Here is a 19,502-nt window from a genome sequence, read left to right as displayed (position 1 = left end):
CTTTGCCTTTAAGTAGTATGCAAAATTATGTACATTGCTGGAGGAAAATGTTGGTGCACACTTCTGGGAATACACTTTAGCTTGACAGTTATTGTACTTCTAAAATGCTAACTATTTGCATACAGGACTAGCTAAGCCAATGCAACTGATTCACTGCCTTTGATCCCATTATTATGAGAAAAGTAGCGTATAAATGAATAAACTCTGGTTTCAGAGGAAGCTGATTTTTACTTAACTGTTGCTTGTATAAACCAGTGGTTCTGGACCTTTTAGGTGGAGATGTTTTGGACTCTAATTCTCTGACAATTGCTATGATGGTTGAGACTACTGGGATTTGTGGTTTAGACCTGGAAGACCAAAGATTGAGAACTACAGAGAACTGTTCTCGTTTAAAACTCTCTCTCAGGTCTGAGAAACAGAGCGGTGAATGCAAACTAAAACATCTGCCTAGAGAAAAGCAATACACACTGTGGGTGGATGGAAAAGGTTTTGAGACTCTGGAAGTTGAACTTGAGTGGGCAGGAAAGGAAACACACTGGATTCTCTTTGTGGAAAGAGAAAGACTCATGTTACATTTCATACCTCAGACTTAAGCAGTCAGATAGTATCGGGATATCTTTCAAAGAGTGACTGAGGCATGAAGGTGCTCTCTGCTGTAGGTATATATAATTTCTAATTACACAGATAAGTTTTAATGAAAGACTCTACATTTCCAGCTCAGTAATTTGACAGGGACAGAAGCAAGGTTATAATTAAGGAAGGCTCCCCTCCGGCCACCATTAGTAAGAAACTGGCTATTACCTTCAGGATATGTTCACTGCTTCCTCCTGGCTTACCGGAAGCTGTCACTTACAAGCTGGCAATTGCTCTTTGGAGTAACAGGAAGAGGACCTGAAATCCAATCGCAGCCTCCCTCCTGTGCATGCCTCTCATAATCGTAATCCTCCAAGTTCAGAGGCTAACTCCTGCACAGCAACATGTTATTATAAATGCTAGGCAAGCCAATGTAGCTGGAGTTAGTCATTTATTCAGATGCTTTGGCTGCTCCTCGGGCCACTATGAAACTGTTGCATGCTACTTTGAACATGCACTCAGTGGAAGTTGGTACACTTGGCACCAAACATAGCTCAGAGTTCATACAACATCTTACATGGGTGAGGTGAAGACTCAAGGAAATGCCACATCACTTTATAGCACATAGCTCCTTCAGATGAAACAACAGTAAAATATTTCACCCCACAGTTGACTGCTCTCTTTAGAAGAGACAGGAATGCTTAACCTATCGCTTCTTTTTGTGGCCAGATCTTCTATTTCAAAGGGCAAAGTAATTGAAACAAGAAAGCGGAATTCTTGTTTTAATGACTAGAAAGTCACTGATAATATTCCAAGTTTGAATTTCAGGACCTCCAGATCACCACAGCTGCTTTTAAGAAAGAACAGAAGCAATGAAGTCACAATAACTGCCCAGTAACAGAAGAGAAGAGTGACACAGCATTAAGAAGCACATACTAAATATATCTCCAAGCCAGATGCAGGAAGACTGTTTTCGAAGATCTGTTGTAACTAGATCTTAGAACTGTTGGGATTTGGTTGGTTGGCTTTTGGCACTAATACAATAAGAAATAGGTGGGAGCTGGTGGAAAACATCCGCAGAAATAAGCCTGCAACTCACCCACTTCCCCCAAGCAAACAAACTGCCTTTAAGGATTGCTGGATCAGTTGTGCATGCAGACATGTCTTCTGCCTCAAATCCAATGGTTATAGACTGTTAGAAGAGTTAGTCCTTGGATTTATTATCCATATCTTGCATTTTCACAACAGATCAAAAAATTTTACTCCTTTTCTTTGCACATTCACATACGACCAACTTGTGCCATCTCTGTGACTTTGCTGCATAAGATAAAAACAATCAAAGATATTAAGCCAATAAAGGAAGAGTTGGGTGCATTTTGTCCTCTTTTGCTGCAGCACAGAGATACCAACATCACCAATCCTTTAAACAGTAACCTGAAACAAATTCTGCAACCACAAAAGCACTTGCAGAAAACTTCCTAACTCACCTGTAAACTCAAAGGTCACAGGAGGACATCATCAAAGATCATTATCAATCTTGCAGGATGACAGAGTTCCCTGCCCCTATCAGTTTGCATCAAGGCCTGAGGTGAAATACTAGCCTACTATCCCACTTTATGAAAGCTTGATCCTCCTTTCTGACTAGTCTTTACCCTCCTCACCTTCTTGCCAAACACCATGCAGATGACAGTTAAGCTCATTAGCTGAAGGAAGACTTAAAAATGGAAATAAATCAGAATTGACTCAAAGAGATCTAGGTCAAAGATGTAACAAGCTGGTTTCAGCACATTAGACGGTCAGTATGCCAATTATACCTCTGTTGGTTTGCTCCATCCTGTCTCCTGAAGCAATGCTTGAAGCAATAGTAAGTTTAGTTATTAACTGCTATGTGGGTACTTTCTTCACTATGACCATAAGAGGGTGCAACTTCTGTAGAAGATATCTGAGTATCCCAAAAAACTGTTGTTCTTTCTTCAAGCCCAGCAGCTACCATCTATTCTCCAAACTAAGTGCTCTATGGACCTTGCCTTGCTCTTGCCCTGTAGACCAGGGCACGCATATTTACAAGAACCAAAGAATGCAGAATTGGGAGGAACATTCTGTATCTCAGGAAACCCAACACTGCAGATGTATTATCCCCAGATATAGTACTACCAGAAGCACAGAATCTTTACTTGCTAGGAGATTTTGTCTTGCAGCAGAGATAACAGGAAGTGAAAGGAGAAGGGATTTGGCCTGCGCTCAATACAGCTTACTGAAAGATACTTTGCTGTAAATACTGGAGTAACCTTGCCTAGATTTTGCCTGCAGACACTGTACCTAATACAATAGCTGTCATTTACATGTATTCGTGTAAGTCACAGTACCATACAAATGGCCACAATTCCCTAACTTGTTTTCTCATCCTATTTTAATTTCACATCCTGTTGTTGTTTTTTATCCTTCTCTCAAAATATAACTCAGCAAGGAGGCAGGATTGCACATCAAGCAAAAGAAACTGCTCTGAGCTATTGGGTGGCCTGAAGCAGAAATGTTAACTATCATTTCCCCTACTAGAATAGACTAAGTATTCCTTATCTGAAATTTTAAAATCCAGAACTGTCCACATGAGTGGCCTAGATAGCAAGAACGTTGTTTTCTGACAGTTCAATGTACACAAACTTTGCTTCACACACAAAATTATTAAAATACTGTGTATAAAATTACCTTCTGGTGTATATGGAAACATACATAAATTTTGTGTTTGGACTTCAGTCCCATTGTCATGGTATTTCATTATGTATATGTAAGTATTCCAAAGTACAAAAAAATCCAAAATATGGAACACTTCTCAAGAATTTCAGAGGAGGGATGTTCAACACGTAATAATAACACTGGTAGTTTACTACCCCTTAAACCTATGCCAAAATCTACCACCTGAAAAATACTACTTCACTGTTCACACATACAGATCTCTTGTCTTGTCTCAAAGGATGCAGTTGTGTACTATATGTCTATTTCTTATACATTTGCTTGTTTGATTGTTTTACAAACTACATATAAGAAGCCAGCTGTCCGTAGTATCCAGCCATTATACAAAGCAATTAGCATTTCCTGGGAATTCTGACCCACTGGAAGTACAGCGTTAAGTACTAGCAGTAGTAAACTGACATAAGGGATAGGTAGTGTAAATAACTAAAATAATTTACCAGAAAGTTGAATCGTTGATTGATCAGGCACTAACAGCCAGTGGTCCTTTGGTGCCTTTCTAGCCCTATCTGGAAACTGAACCAAGGACATCTGGCATGCAAAACATTCACTTGATTATTGTGCTCTTCCTTCCATCTACCTGCCTGCAAGCAGGTTACCTATCTAAGTATACTGAAGAATGAATGGAGACGATCTGATGCAGCTTTTCAGGTGACATGAAAAGAACTGCTGATAAGCAGCAATGTTTAAGCAACTATAGTAGCAGACACGGCTTGATCTTACCTACTGAAGAACCAAATCAGGAGACAGGAAAGGGTTAACAGCTCCATGCAATATAAACTGGTTATTTATGTGTCCATTGGCTCCTTAAGAACACTGGCTATATGTGTGTGTGTGTGTGTGTGTGTGTCTCCATTGGATTCTTGAAAACACTGCAGTTTAACTTTGTTTCAGAATAAGTTTATAAATAGTTCTTAGAGGAGAAGGAAAAGAGGGAAGGATCCCCTCACTATTCCCTCACTAACTCATTGATGTCCAGTAAAGCAGATACTATATTAGATGCTGATCAACTCGTACTGTACATTCTGCTTGACACAATTATAATAGTGAGACAACTTACTGGACTTTGCCATCCACCTTTACAGAACAAAAAATTAAATTTGCCATTAAGTGATATTAATGCAAGGGTGTATCTTCACTCAGAAACATCCGAAAACAATGTTTTTTCAGCTTTCTGTGTGCATGCATACACATACACACTATGACCCTCATATGCACAGAAGATATGTTCATGGATTTTAAATAGATACATGAAACTGCAAAAAATAGCAAACCCTATTATTTCCAATGGGAAAAATGACAGAGCAACCGAAAACAGGGTGTAGGCCCTAAGTACATAACAGGATAAGTGAAACCATGGATAAGTGAAATTGCATATATCATACGGTACATGAAAAAACCTTGCAGCACTGTTTTCAGACATTTCTGAATTGTGTATATATATTAGAGAAAGAGTTCACTATCCAAATCTAAAATATATCTACGTGTATATATAGACACACGCAAACATTCACACACACAAATGAATGAATTACTTTATAATATATATGATACAGCAAGATGAATTAAAAATAAACAAACAGTACTTCCAATAAATTTGCTTTGGATCCCAGAAGGATGCAGTTAGTCAATTAGAATATTCATTGGCATGAGTGATGATAAATAGTACTTAAGAGATTATACCAAAACATTTTAAGTGCCCAGTACATATTGCCTCAACATTTAAAATGGGTTTAATAAATATATTATGTGGACATAATGGGCCCCTGATGGCACAGTGTGTTAAAGCGCTGAGCTGCTGAACTTGCGGGCCAAAAGGTCCCAGGTTCAAATCCCAGGAGCGGAATGAGCGCCTGTTGTTAGCCCCAGCTCCTGCCAACCTAGCAGTTCGAAAAAAATATGCGGGACGGTAACAGCGCTCCATACAGACCTTGGAGATGTCTATGGACAACGCCAGCTCTTTGGCCTAGAAATGGAGATGAGCACCAACCCCCAGAGTCGGTCATGACTGGACTTAACATCAGGGGAAACCTGTACCTTTACTTTATGGACATAATATTACAATATAAACATAATATAAAATAATAGCATAACACAGACACAACAATGGATTTTGTTTGGACTGGCTGCTCTTTTCCCCCAAAGTGAAGCCAGAGTGACTGGTCCTGCCCAAACAGACAGCTGTAAACAGAAAACAGCCTTTTAAATCAATTCACATAAATGTGTTAAGTAGAGGCCAGTGACTAATTCAGACCAAACAAGCCTGATCTTTCAATTTACATGAGGCTGCTGGGCAGACAAGAGATTTCAAAACAGAGCCTCCGAATTTTTACTGAAAAGCTAGACCTGGCAAGCAATTTCAAATACTTGAATACTGCACTTGCCAATTTTGTGGGTTACCAAAAAAAAGTTATTTTTTCCATTTCTTAATGAGCCTATAGGTAACATAATACTGCATATGATGAGCAGCAATGAAAGCCAGCTACAATGCATTAAACCCTGGGAACAGAGTCAAGTATTGCTTCTTTCAGATCCTGCAAAACTGGGCACTGAGCATGGCAACAGGACACACCAGAGCTCTTCAATCATTACAGACACTATGCAATGACAACAGGTAGCAGCCAATAGCCTTGGTGGCTTTCCAACCCTGTAATTAGGCAACAGGAATGAATGGGACCTGGTATTTGTTGTGCATAGCGGCCATATGGCTAACAATCTGGTAGAGCTCTGGCCTATTTATTATCCCTTTAACCTACTGATTACAAATCCTCTTGACAAAAGGGCAAGGACCTTGGAGGAATGGCATTTGTTCTGCCTTTTAACACCAACTAGCACAGGCCAGAGAACATGAGTTCTAGGACCCAAGCAAGTCAGGACTTAATGTCCTTCACCAGATACAGGCTGGGCTGCAAGACAGATGTTTCATGAATATCTCCTGAATGTTGTGGTGATGTATCCGCAAAATATTTCTGACTTATGGAAGCCCTAAAGTGAAGCTATTATGAAGTTTTCACAGTAAGATTAATTTGCAAGAAGTTGGCCATTGCTTTTCATTCAGGCTGAGACGGTAACAGTGGGTTTCCCTGGCTGAGTGGAGTTTGAGTCCTAGCCCCCAAAGTCCTAGTCTAACCACTCAAACCACTACAGCCCATGCTTGTTCTCATTCCCAGATTTTCAATGGAAGTTGCCCCTTATACTCTGAGATGCCCTCACACACAAATGTGGCACCATCACAATGTGCCTTTCAAGCACAGTCACATGGACAAAGAGACTTGCCATCGAGTCACTTCCTACAAAAGTAATTCCTAGACAACGGTGTAACAATTTTAATAAGATGCATATAATACCATGGACTCTACACAGATACTGAGCAGGCCAGTGGTGAAGTCCTATTCTAATGTGAAGTACGTTAAGAATAGAATGTGAATACACAATATCAGAACTTATGGTGAAGGCCATATTGGAGCATATGTTGTCAGAAAAGTCACATATAAAGTACACACTTAAATGTAATCAATCCAGTAAATGAAGTTGTCCAAAGGATTTCACTTGTTTGAATAGGCCTCATAGGAATGGCTGTTTCTCATTATTCAGCAATATTCAGCTCCACTGAGTGCCATGACATCTTTCTACAATTCAGAACTAACGGCGGATTCACCAGCAAAATATATCCACTCCAGCGCATGCCCAACTTCGATGGGTGGGGTGGAGGGGGGTGGAATCAGCAAGTCAACAGGTGAGGCTATGAAACCTGATCAGGGAAGACAAAGCAGTTCCTGTCAGTGGCGTGCTGGGAAGAACGCATCACTTGCACCATATCAGGAGACGTGCTTGAAACAGTAGTGCACTGAAATCTCAGCAACATGAATAATCTTTGCCATCTGTTTGAACAACTCAACGGCTCTAGCTGCAATCTGAAGGAACACTCCCACAGAAGCACAAGGGCCTTGCTGATAGATCACAAGAGCCCGTCCCCATCTCTGGGGGCCCATTTTCTTCAGAACACTATGCTATGACTAAGATATTGTGATTTGGGACTTGCTTGAAATCGAAGAGGAAGGCATTTTGTGTCTTACAGAGCCGATGAAAAAAGGAAAGAGAGACCCCATCTTGAATTGTGTTAGGTTCATGTCTCCGAAGAGAGGTCCATTCATTCAAGAGGGTATAAGTATGTTCTGAAGTAGAAGTGAAGAGCCCCTGAAGCTGATGTAGCATGAAATCAAACAGAAAACTTTCTCTAGGATTTGTTTCAGGCAACAGAGTTGAATAAAACTGGGAATGTTAATTTAAAGGGATTGTTATTTTACTTTATTATTTTTTAAAGACATAAGACTCTGGCTGGTATTTTCAATGAGTGTGTTTTTTCCTCCTGAAAATGGTACTATAGGTTATCCCATGTTCTTTTCTGCACTTCTCCTACGAAATATACGGCTTCAAAACACAATTCAAATGTTTCTCAAATATTATTTGGCTCACTATATTGACTCACTATCCCTACACTATCTGAGCAATAAATCCAGAATAGGCTAAAGTTGCTAGGTTTCAAAGTCAGCCAGTCTGACGTGTTCACATCTTAGCAGTCTAGCTCCTCATTAATTGCAGCCCAACATTGTAGAGCTGAAATGCTTTATGGCTATCAAACTTCCCAAAACAGTATGGACATGGGGCACAAACACTGGCCAGTTTCACCATTGAGCAGAATGAGGCAGACACATTTGGAGGGGATCATGAAAGGGCAGAAAATTCATTATTATAATTATATTTACTGCCAGGAAATGGGATTGGCTACTGTGAGATTTTTCTGCCCTGAATGCCCCAATACTTGAGAATACTAGATGGTCTTAATCCATAGTCTTAATATCCTAAGGGCACCTGACATCATTTTATCCTGGATGCTAAGCAGGATCATCCCTGTTTAGTATTAGGAGAGGAGACCACCAAAAATACCAGGTACTGTAGGGAGGAACTGGCAAAACCATCTCTGAGTAGTCCTTCCTCAAGAAAACCCAGTAATAACCATGGATCACCATAAACTGACAAGTGTCTCGAAGGCACATATACACAGGAAGTATTATCAACATGGCGAGGTGAGGCATTTGCTCAGAAACAAAATGTCTTGGGCTCATCTTGCTTCAACTCTGCAATAGAGAAGAGCAATAATAAAGCATAGTGGTAATAGCTTGAGACTTTTGAGATTTTTGAAAACACCATACTTTATTGTTGTTCCTCTCTACTATTAATATCAGAAATGTGAGAAGGGGGTTTTTCTCTACGAAATGTATTTGGCCAGAGGCAAAAAGGGGAAGTTGGAGAAGCTGACCCTGAACTCCTTAGTCTAAAAGCTATAAGCTGCTTATATATGAAATCAGGAGAGGAGAGGGCAGTTTATACATAAAAAGTATTTCCTCCTATCAAAGAATCTTGTTTAGTACATCAGGTGTTTTTCTCAACTGCAACTCCAGTCACAGCTTTAGCAAAAATCTGACACAGAAAACAATGGCAAGTATTTGCATTCACACCCAAAGACCTGTGGATTAATGTGGGAGCTGTGCGGGCAATTTGTTACAACAAGCATAATTTGCTAGAATATAGGCAGTATTCCATTTAAGTATTTAACATTGCACAAGATAACCAGAGCACTTATTATTTTACTATTTGGGAGCTCTCAGACAACAAAGCTTCTTTTTGTTACTCACAAAAGCCCAGAGCTCTCTTTTTTAGGCAATATTGTCACAGATAGCCATTTCTATTGGAAGAAAGCTCCAGATTCACAAGTCATATAAAGAAACACAATAGTCAAATCATAGAAATCACAACTATAAACAGCCATTAATTAGTAAAGCAAGTGTGTGTGTGTGTGTGTGTGTGTACACACAAACAAAATGCAACAGAGTCTAAGAATTCTTTTCCTGTTAAATGTTCCCCTTTGCAAGAAGTTTGTGCTCAAAAGTTTAAGAAGCTAACCAGGTCTTAAATGTCTTGAAAACCTTTCAACATCCACTACCATCTCCCCATAATTATACCACAGTAATGTAGCAGGAACAGTCAAGATAGAAAGTGCCATGAGAACTATTTGGAAAATTTAAAACTGTGATCACTGTATTGAAACTAGATTATGGAAGGGCTGTATTCTCTGATTTTGTTTTTCAGCAGAGTGATTCCAGAGGAGATGCGAAAGGAAAAATATCATGAACCCTTTGCTTGAAAAAATGCTTGGCCTTAATAGTTGGCTCTAGTTTCTTTTCCATTTCAATGAAACCTTTCCATTCAAAGCTACTAAACAGAAAGTGTAGGTTAAAGAGTTATTTCTGTAGATGTGTGCCTTCCCTTCCCTTTGCACTCAAATAAACAGAAAAATAATAATGATGTATGCAAAGCAGTGAAGTGAAGAAAATATTCAGGCAAATCTGCCATTTAAATATAATCATCCTGCTTTTTCATAATTCAAGTGAATTTTTTTCAGCATCATTCTTTTATATATAGTTGCTCCTCCAGAATATGTTCCATATTTCACTATGGAAAATAAAAATTATTCTAGGCAGATTTGAGTAACACAACAAAAAGGCATCAAGCTGCATTTTTTCTGTGCAACATAATTACTCAAATGCCAAACCTTAGCCTTATGATACAGATGCAGTTCAAGAGAGCTGTAATAATGTTTATAACCTTTTGAGATAGGCAGTCCTTTTTTCACACAGTATTTGCAAAAATATCTTTCAATGCCAAATATTGAAGCTAGATTAGGTTCTGAATCAGATTTCAAATGTGATTTCTGAAATCACATTGGCTTCAAAAGTTACAAACTGGCTTCAGTTAAAAGCAATATACGTAGTTGGACTTGGCTGTTGGATCAAGCTGCCTGGTTTTGGTATACTTTAACTGCAAAACAGTGAATGTGTATCTGAATTTATTCCCATGTGGACATAGTGGGACTTAAACACAGAACATACATGCTGCATGGGTACAGTCCACAGTACAGCCCTCTACATGAATGCTCAATGGGACCTGCTCCCAAATATCACAACCTAAGATTGCAGGATAAATCTCACTAACATAAAAAATACTTTTAAATATATCTATGGTGAGAGCCAATGTGGCATAGCAGTTTGCATGCTGGACTATAACTCTGGAGACCAGGGTTCCCATTCCCCACTTGGCCATGGGAAGTAACATTCTCTTAGTATCAAAGGAAGGCAAAGACAATTCTGGGGTATTGTGTAGCCGTATGGCTGTATTCTAGCAGCATTTTCTCATGATGTTTCACCTGCATCTGTAGCTGGCATCTTCAGAGGATTTCTGATTCTGTTCTGAACAAATCTTACCAAGCAAACACCATGATAATAGGGTTGCTACAAATCTGAAACACATTGAAGGTACACAACTACAAATGACAACTAAATCTGTGTTGTGGTGCATTGCAGCAGTTTCATTCCAAGATGTGTTAGAACTCCACAAGACTCTCTTCACAGATCATGCCATATTACTTTGCTTTCTGAAACAATTTGGGTTGGATTCCCCAATGTGCTACGATTTCCCCTCGCCTTTACTTTTGAAGTAGATTTTCTGTAGAGACCCAGACATATAATTTTATAATTATTAGTTTCACAGAAGCCAGTAAGTTCCAGGAGGAAAACTTAAGTCTGTATTTGCTGTGTTGGCCTCAACTATTAAAAACATTAATTATGAAATGACATTTTACTCTAGTGAATCATCACTAAAATATAAGTGTGAGTGAGGCTGTACAAGACATCTAATCCCTTAAGCAAAGCATTCCCTTAAATATCAACTTGTTCCACTTAATGTATCTAGGCATCCCATTTGCAATTAATTGTTTACCAGTCCTTTACATGGAAAGAATTAATTAACCATTTTGCCATCTAATTTAAGCAGAGCTCAAGATGTTTTAAAATCATCTCACTAAACAGCTCTTTAGCAATATAACAGTCTCTTTTTTACAATGCATATTGCAAGTATGATGAAACTTTTAATGCTTGCTGGAGGCACACTTGCAAGTTTTGAACTGCTCACCTACTTTTTCAGATTGAGAAAAAAGAAGGACCAGAGTTACCTAAAATTTCTTGTTAATCTACATTTAGGAGGAGTAGCAGTGTTGATCATAAGAAAATGCATTTATCATTCAATGGCTAGATTTAAATAGATATTTGTGTTCATAAGCTAATTGCTTTTTCAATCAAATTTTGCTTGCTTGCTTCAAAAAGACAACTTTTCTTTGAAGAGTAACATTAATAATGGCAATATTAACTTTACAATTAACATGAACCAAAATCCTTAAGAGCTGCCCACTACACAAATGTCACATTAATATTTGTTACTTGAGTTGGGATTGCTAACAGAGCAGTTGCGTGTCATTAATTTTTAGAGGAAGCAAAACTGCCCACTGGATAACTTTTTTAAAAAAAATCCTTGAATTTCTGAAGATTGTTTGACTAAGACAGCAAACATAATCAAACTTAATGAATGTTAAAGTTTTAAATAAAAGTTAGTTGTATGCTGATAGTGATCAACCTCATTTTAAAAATTAATTTTAGACATGCCTAAAAACAGCACAATTCTTGATGAAACAAGAATGTTTCTCAATATCAATGAAAGCAGGGAGAATCATCGCACATCAGAGATTAGCTTCATGGAAAAAGATTCTTCCTCTACCTCGTGATCATTTTTTCAGAATGAGTTTTTTGCTTCAAATATAATGCCCTACACTGATATCCCAGTGTTAATCGTATTTGCATATAAATAGCATATGCATAAAAATGATCTTTTCGGTTAGCTGATTGTTTAGGTTGTTTAGAACTTGAGTGTCTAACTTCTCTCGTGTTTTCATGCCTAAAGAAACAAGATTTTTCTATTAGTTCAGTTTTCCGTAACCCAGATAATCAAATTACTTGGCTATACTGAGCCAGTCTCTTAACAATAGCCCAATCTAAAATAATCTAAAATCTCTAATCTAAAATATCAGTTCTAAGCAAGTCCAGTTTTCAGTGGAGGGGCATCCAGTTCCTCTCAATGTTATATACAACATTTTAATTATCAGTCTGATAAAAAATTCATGAGGATCCCGTAAACAGGCAAACAACTTGAGGAACATACACATACAGTAACAGCCATTTAAAGTTGTTGTATAAGTCAGTAATATACTAATTGTTTATGAAATCCAAACATTAGCTTCTCTTTGGCACTATAAAAATCCTCTCAGAATTATGTAGCTAAGTATTTCAAAAACTTGGCATTTTTTAAACAGAAAGTAAAAACTGCTGTCTATGCACGAGTGAGAAGTCCCACATAACTCCAGCAGGACTTCGCTGTGAGTACCTTCAAACTCTTTCTGCCCATTCATTATATTGACAGGAGAAATCCAAATAGTTAGAAACTGTAGTTGTATAACAAGTCAACTCTCAAAATCCTTCCACAGGAAAGGAAGGCTGACTGCAACCAGAATACACATGTAATTGATTGCAACTTTTAAAAGTAAGCATTTTAAACCTGAAATCATTAATCTGCCAGTCACCATCTCATGTCAGTTTCAGAATTCACCAAGTCTGCTCTATTTACATATCATAGCTGTCGCACATGAGTCATAGTCCCTGAATTAATTACGTTTGACAGTTTAGACTTGTTTCATTGAGACTAACACCCAAGTCCAACAGCTCTTTCAGAATTATGTATCCAAATTTAGACTTAATCGGCAAATTGCAGTACTTCATCTTAAAACAGTTTGGGAAGGGTTTTACTTTTTCAGATAATCCAATTAATTTTAGATTGAGAGATTTATTTAGCATTTAAAAAAAACTGTGGCTAGAGACAGTGCTGCAGTCAAAATGGTCAAGTGAATTTAGATGAAAATGCTACTGGATACCTCTCTGTAGATTATCTTTATTCATACAGTGTTATTCAATCTGTCCCTGTCCCCCATTCCTAGGATCAGATACCTCAGTTGTGTTTATTTTACGCACACACAAACACAGAGAGAAAAATATTTTTTCTGGCACAACTGAGCACTGATTTCTCTTATCAAAGTTTTCCCTCTGGAAAAAGCATCAGCTTGACTTTCTTTGCAGTGGGACTGAGAAGAAGAATGCAGTTAGGTCTTAACTGGTCTGGGAAACAGTTCCATTCCTATCAATTAGAACCCATTATCAAGGAAAGCACTTGTAACAATATTTCATTCTGTTGGCTCCTTTGTTTAAGAAAAGATGGCTCCAGCTGGCAGCAACAAGCAAAGTTTGGTTCCTGAATATAAACCTCTTTTCCTTGCCATTGCTTTTAGAACACTGCTGCTACTAAAAAACAACTGAGCAGAAACAGGGAGAAAGGGTGGAAAGATGGTAAAATGCATATTACTTGTATGTAGGAAGGCAACTATGCCACATATATGAAACATACATAAAGGAAATGTGCCAGACACTAAGGGCAAAGGAATGAGATTGATGCCCATAATTCTAAGCATCACCAAGAAACAAAAAATAGCATCCCTGTAAATCACATCCCTTTTCTATAGCTATTCTCTGTAGTCAGCGTGTTTCTAGAACTAAGCTTCCATCAACTCCTAGTAAATCTATATCATTCAGTTCTTCAGAACATTGATTTTTTTCAGCTTAAATAACTAACTCTAATATATCATCTGTGTTTACACAACAAGAAACCACAACTTTTTTGAAGTTCTTAAATAAATTGGACTGACAATGCATACTAAGCCTATGAAGTTTGGAAATTCATTTTGGATCAAAAAGCTTTTTTCCCCAAAAAAATACTGCCACGGGCATTACCCTATGTCACAGCCTTGTGAAATGTAGCAACACACATCCCTCAAAGTCCTGTGAAGCTGAACTTCAGTAGCATTAAAACATTACTTTAAACTGTGCCTTTGAACTATTCAAAGTGCTTTAGAAGAGTTGTAAATGTAGTGCGGGAATGGCAAAAAACTTGAGGCAGATCACTCACTTCTCATCCACACCCCATCCATGTTTTTAGAAAATTAGTTTCAGACTTCAGAGAACTCTATATCCAAATGCCTGTTGATACGGAGACAACTTTTCAGAGATTCTGATTATAAAGGTATATTAGAACAAGAACCAGAAAGTGCCAGATTTGCAGTTAATCTCAATTTGGGCTAGACAGCGGAAGTTTTAAATGAGAAGTTTTCAAAAAGTAAGTTCCTGTTCCATCCACCCCTCTCTTAGAAATGAGCTGGAAAGTTTCCTAAGTTCACCCTTCAGCAAAGTTTAATGGTTCTCATCTTCCTGACAGCTCTGCTCATTAGCTACAAGTTGCAGTTTAGGGAGGATCTGTTTAAAACCATCTCTCTTAGAGATATGTCTTTCATTCTGAGGAGCCAGATCTCAATAACAAGAGATCCCAGCTCCTTGCTGCCGCCTACCAGAATTAGCAGCAGCATCATTCATAGACTCAGACTTTGGAGCAGCAGCCCCTGAAGGTGGGAGTTATAAAAGGTCTCAAAAGGAGCCAAGGACAAGGCAGATCTACAAAGAAGGAGCCTGATTTTCTTGGACTGAAATGGGAATGTCCTGCTTACTTAGATTTAATGGGAAAAAAGGGAAAAAAAGCCATCCCCGAGTACTTGGTTATCAGTTTTGCTTCAAGGGGCAGATAAAGATTATCTTACTGAAGGCAGGAAACAAATGACTTTCTATATTTTTTAAAAAGAAATTAATAGATCACTAGGCACGATTTTTAATTGTTGTCACTACATGTTGCCACTCTAACGAGTCAATTGTGGGGGCTTCTGTATTTGATATACAGGTCTGAAGATGAGGCAAGGAGCAGGTTTTCTGCACTTTTTCTCCTGCCCACATTTCATCAAAGTTGTGCAAACTTCAGGGGATTGAGGGTGCCCAGCTGAAAATGTGCTTGCTTTCGCAATCCACCTAGAACAAATAAACTGCTGGCCAACCTCTCCCTGTTTTAAACCAATGAGATGTCCTACAACTGGCCAGTCGGGCATCATGCTTCGGGGGTTATCTGCTGAACCATAGTCTGTGTACACAGCCGCACTCGGGGTCGACCCTGCTTGGTCAACCTGGAGTTTGTGCCCCCTTTTCTCCCTTTCCATCCTTTTGCGATGGAAGCTCACCATGCCTGCTTCACTTTCCACCCCCTCCCCAAGAACAGCAGCTTTGTGTTGTCAAAGGCTTTCATGGCCAGAACCACTGGGCTGCTCTGAGTTTTTGGGGCTGTATGGCCATGTTCCAAAAGCATTTTCTCCTGATGTTTTGTCCACATCTATAGCAGGTATCCTCAGAAGTTGTGAGGTATACTGGAAACTAGGCAAGGGAGGCTTATATATCTGTGGAAAGTCCATGGTGGGAGAAAGAACTCTTGTCTGTTGGAGGCAAGTGTGAATGTTGCAGCTGATCACCTTGATTAGCACTGAATGGCCTTGCAGATTCAAAGGATTACCTCAGGCAGGATGCAGCCAGGCTTTGAATCTGCAAGGCCGTTCAATGTTAATGAAGGTGGCCAATTGCTACATTCACACTTGCCTCAAACAGACAAGAGTTGTTTCTCCCACCCTGGACCTTCCACAGATATATAAACCCCACTTGCCTGCCATAGATGTGGGCGAACCATCAGGAGAGAATGCTTCTGGAACATGGCCATATACAGGACTGTAGCCAAGGGGGGGGGGGTTAAGGGGTTCAATTCCTCCTCCCCCCCCCCCCGAAAATTTTCGGGTTTTTAAAAAAACTTCGTTTACTCATGAATTTTAACTGATTAACCAAACCCTCATGAGTGTCCACTGAAGTTTATTGATGGAGCCTGATTTCTAAATTATTTTGCATTATGGAACTACTCTTCATGATTCGCTGAAAAAGTTTCAACCCCCCCCCCCCCCCGAACAAAATTCTGGCTATGGCCCTGGCCATACAGCCCAGAAAAACCCCAGCAACCCAAGAGCAGCTTTTATTCATCTTCCAGGGTTTGCAAGACCAAGCCCTCGGAAATGCGCAGATCCTTTTTCCTCCCACGGTTTCTGTCGGAAGAGAAACCTGCCTTCTCCTCCTCTTGAGAAGGGCATCAATCCCCCGGTGCTCATTCCTATGCCGGATTCAAAACTCTCTTCCTATTCTGGACTCCGGCCTTTCTTTCTTCTTTCTCCCCGCGCTCCTTCCCTGATTTTGGCTGAGAAGGGAAGTCCTGCGGGGGAAAGGGAGCAGCGACGAAGGGGCGAAGCTCCAGCCTAAAGGGAGACCGGGGGGGGGCTTCCAATGTGGTACTAGAGCCCACAGAAATAAACACACACGCACGCACACTGCACGCCGGGCCCTTTGGGAGTCTTTGAGCGAGATAGGTCGCGGGGTAGGGCAGGCCTGAGGGCAGCATCCAAAGGCCTGCCCGCAGAGCACGCTCCAGGCTCTCTCTCTCATTCGCTCGCTCGCTCTGAGGTGCGCGCCTGGTCTGAGGATACTTCGAAAGGCAGGCTCGAAGCCTTGGCTCTTTCCCGGGAAAAAGCGGGCTTGCGAAAGACTCCCTTCCGCGCCACAGACACTGCCCGCACCGGGATGGGGGAAAGGAGGAAATCCCGGAAACCAGTGTGGTGGTGAATGCACAACCCTCAGATCCTAAAGCACCCCCAGGGCTGCCCTTCGCACGCTTTCATGGAGATTGTTTGCCTCCTGAGCCCCGCAGCTTCAGAACGGTATTAAATGGTCAGTGTGGATGGGGGCGGAGTTGGTGAGAGAGAGAGAGAAAGAGAGAGAGAAAGAGAGAGAGGCCAATGGGGTAAAAAAAAACAACAACCATGTGAACTGCTGACCTGAAGGTTGGTGGTTCGAATCCGCGAGAGGGGGTGAGCTCCCGTCTGTCAGCTCTAGCTTGGGGGACATAAGAGGAGGCTCCCAGTAAGTAAAACATCAGGGCAACCTCTCTGTAGACGGCCAGTTCTCTCACACCAGAAGCAACTTGCAGTATGTTCTCAAGTCGCTTAGGACACGATAAAAAAGGGCGGGGGAGATAAAGGGCCTGGATTCTGCCGTTCCCTGGAAAGTGAAAGGAAGGGTCTCTTTCCGAGTCCTCCCAGAAAGGGTCCGGGAACCTCACGGAGGGGCAAACGGGGCGGAGGGGGTGGAGGAGAGGCCCATGACCTCCGTAAGCTCTCTCCCCCCTGGGACCACGGGGTTGGGGCTCATTCCGCCTCAACACGGGGAAGCCCGCTCTCCGCCGCGCTTCCTTCCCCTTCCCTGCAGAACCAGCGCCCCAGGGAGGAAAGGAGGCAGTTTCAAGGCTCGGCTTGAAGGAAGAGGGCGAGAGGAGAGCGTTGCCCCCTGCCCGCTCCTTGAAGGCGCCGCCACTCACTCGCCCTCAGCCACAAGGGCCGGGGAACGGGGCTGGGCGGACTAAGGCGGGCCCGTCTCCCTTGCCCATCTCATGCAATTTCAAGCCGGACCGAGGAGAGCGCTTTCGTAGAGCAGATGCTTCTCTAGGAAACCCTGAACCCCGTTGGAGGTCCGGAGAGGAGGCACACCAACCCCAGAGCACTTGCTGGAATGGAAGTTCATGCTCTCACCAGTGCTGGATTGAAACTACTGACGTGGTAGCAGTAGGTGTGAAAAAGATCTTGGAGTCCTCGTGGACAACAAGTTAAACATGAGCCAACAAGGTCATGCGGAGGCTAAAAAGCCAATGGGATTTTGGCCTGCATCAATAGGAGTCTAGTGTCTAGATCCGGGGAAGTCGTGCTCCCCCTCTATTCTGCCTTGGTCAGAGCACACCTGGAATCACACTGTGTCCAGTTCTGACTCTACGCTGGAATGTGTCCAGAGGAGGGCGACTAAAAAGATCAAGGGACTGGAGAACAAACCCTATGAGAAGTGGCTGAAAGAGCTGGGCATGTTTAGCCTGCAGAAGAGAAGGCTGGGAGGAGACATGATGAGGGCTATGTATAAATAAATATGTGCGGGGAAGTCCAAGGGAGCAGGGAGCAGGCTGCTTGTTTTCTGCTGCCCTGGAGACTAGGATGCGGAACAAGGGCTTCAAACTACAGGAAAGAAAGGAGATTCCACCTGAACCTTAGGAAAAACTTCCTAACCGTGAGAGCTGTTCAGCAATGGAACTCTCTGCCCCCGACTGTGGTGGAGGCTCCTTCACTGGAAGCTTTTAAGCAGAGGCTGGATGGCCATCTGTCGGGGATGCTTTGAATGCGATTTTCCTGCTTTTTGGCAGGGGGTGGGACTGGATGGTCCACGAGGCCTCTTCCAACTCTAGGGCTCTATGGTCTCCCGAAGGCCTCCCTGTGCCCCGGTTCCCCATACCTGTACCAGGCGAGTCCGCGCTCGTAGTTGCGGTCGAAGAAGTGGGGCTCGGCGCCCACGGCGCGCACGTCGGGGTGGACCCGGAGGAACTCGAGCAGCGCCCGCGTCCCGCCTTTCTTCACCCCGATGATCACGGCCTGCGGCAGCCGCTTAGTCCCGGAGCCGTTGAGGAAGCTGGAGAGGGCGGAGGAGGAGGGCCCGGGACCGGCGCCGTCCAGGATGCCCTCCTCCTCCTCGCCGCCCTCCTCGTCCTCCTCGTCGCCGGGGCTCAGCGGCGGCGGCGGCGGGTTCTTGGTCCGGAGCAGGAGCAGCTTGGGGTGCGGCGACGAGGCGGCGGAGGAAGAGGCGGCGGGGGCGCAGGAGCCCGTGGTGGCGGCGGCGCAGGAGTAGACCATGCAGAGCCAGAGGGCGAGCATGGCGAAGAGCAGCAGCGGCGGCCAGAGGAGCCTCCGTCGCCCCGGTGGCGAGGCGAGGGCGCTGGGGGCATCGGGGAGGAAGAGCAGGCGGCGGCCGATCAGGCCCATAGGCGGGGCAGAGGCAGCAGCCCGGGCACCATGGTCACCATTGCGCGGCCGGCGGGCGGGCGGGCTCGTCCTTTGCCTCAGCAGCGCGGCAGCAGCGCCATCCGCTCCGGAGCCTCGTCGGGCGCGAATGAGGGCTCAGGACCTCGTCCAGCCAAGCCGGAGCGCCGCGAGGGGGCGGGGAGAGAGGCGCGCCTGAGTGGCACCCCTCTGAGCCTATAAGCGCCGCCCGCCGCATGCTAATCAGCCCCCCTTTGTGTTCCTCTCAGCCGACCAATGGCGAGGAGCCGGGAACTGCGGGAGGCGGTTAGACCTTCTCATTGGCTAATGAGCCGTGAAAGGGGCCCGTGAGGAAGAGGAGAGGGAAAGGTGA

At 42.6% G+C, this 19,502-nt stretch overlaps 1 protein-coding gene across 1 annotated transcript in view; it reads right to left on the bottom strand.

The window, feature by feature from the left end:
- Window positions 1–19,299, bottom strand: part of LOC100555056 (heparan sulfate glucosamine 3-O-sulfotransferase 3B1) — a 41,401-nt gene extending 22,102 nt beyond the window's left edge. Inside the window, exon 1 of the mRNA XM_003217164.4 lies at window positions 18,609–19,299. Within this exon, the coding sequence (XP_003217212.1) occupies window positions 18,609–19,132 (524 nt within the window). The 5' untranslated portion in view covers window positions 19,133–19,299. The remainder of the gene's footprint in view (window positions 1–18,608) is intronic.
- Window positions 19,300–19,502: the final 203 nt, after the last annotated feature.

This window comes from Anolis carolinensis, chromosome 2 (genome assembly GCF_035594765.1).
Source record: "Anolis carolinensis isolate JA03-04 chromosome 2, rAnoCar3.1.pri, whole genome shotgun sequence".
In the NCBI taxonomy this organism is placed as follows: domain Eukaryota; kingdom Metazoa; phylum Chordata; class Lepidosauria; order Squamata; family Dactyloidae; genus Anolis; species Anolis carolinensis.
The sequence above is the reverse complement of the archived record's forward strand: the minus strand, read 5'-3'. Positions and strand labels throughout refer to the sequence as shown.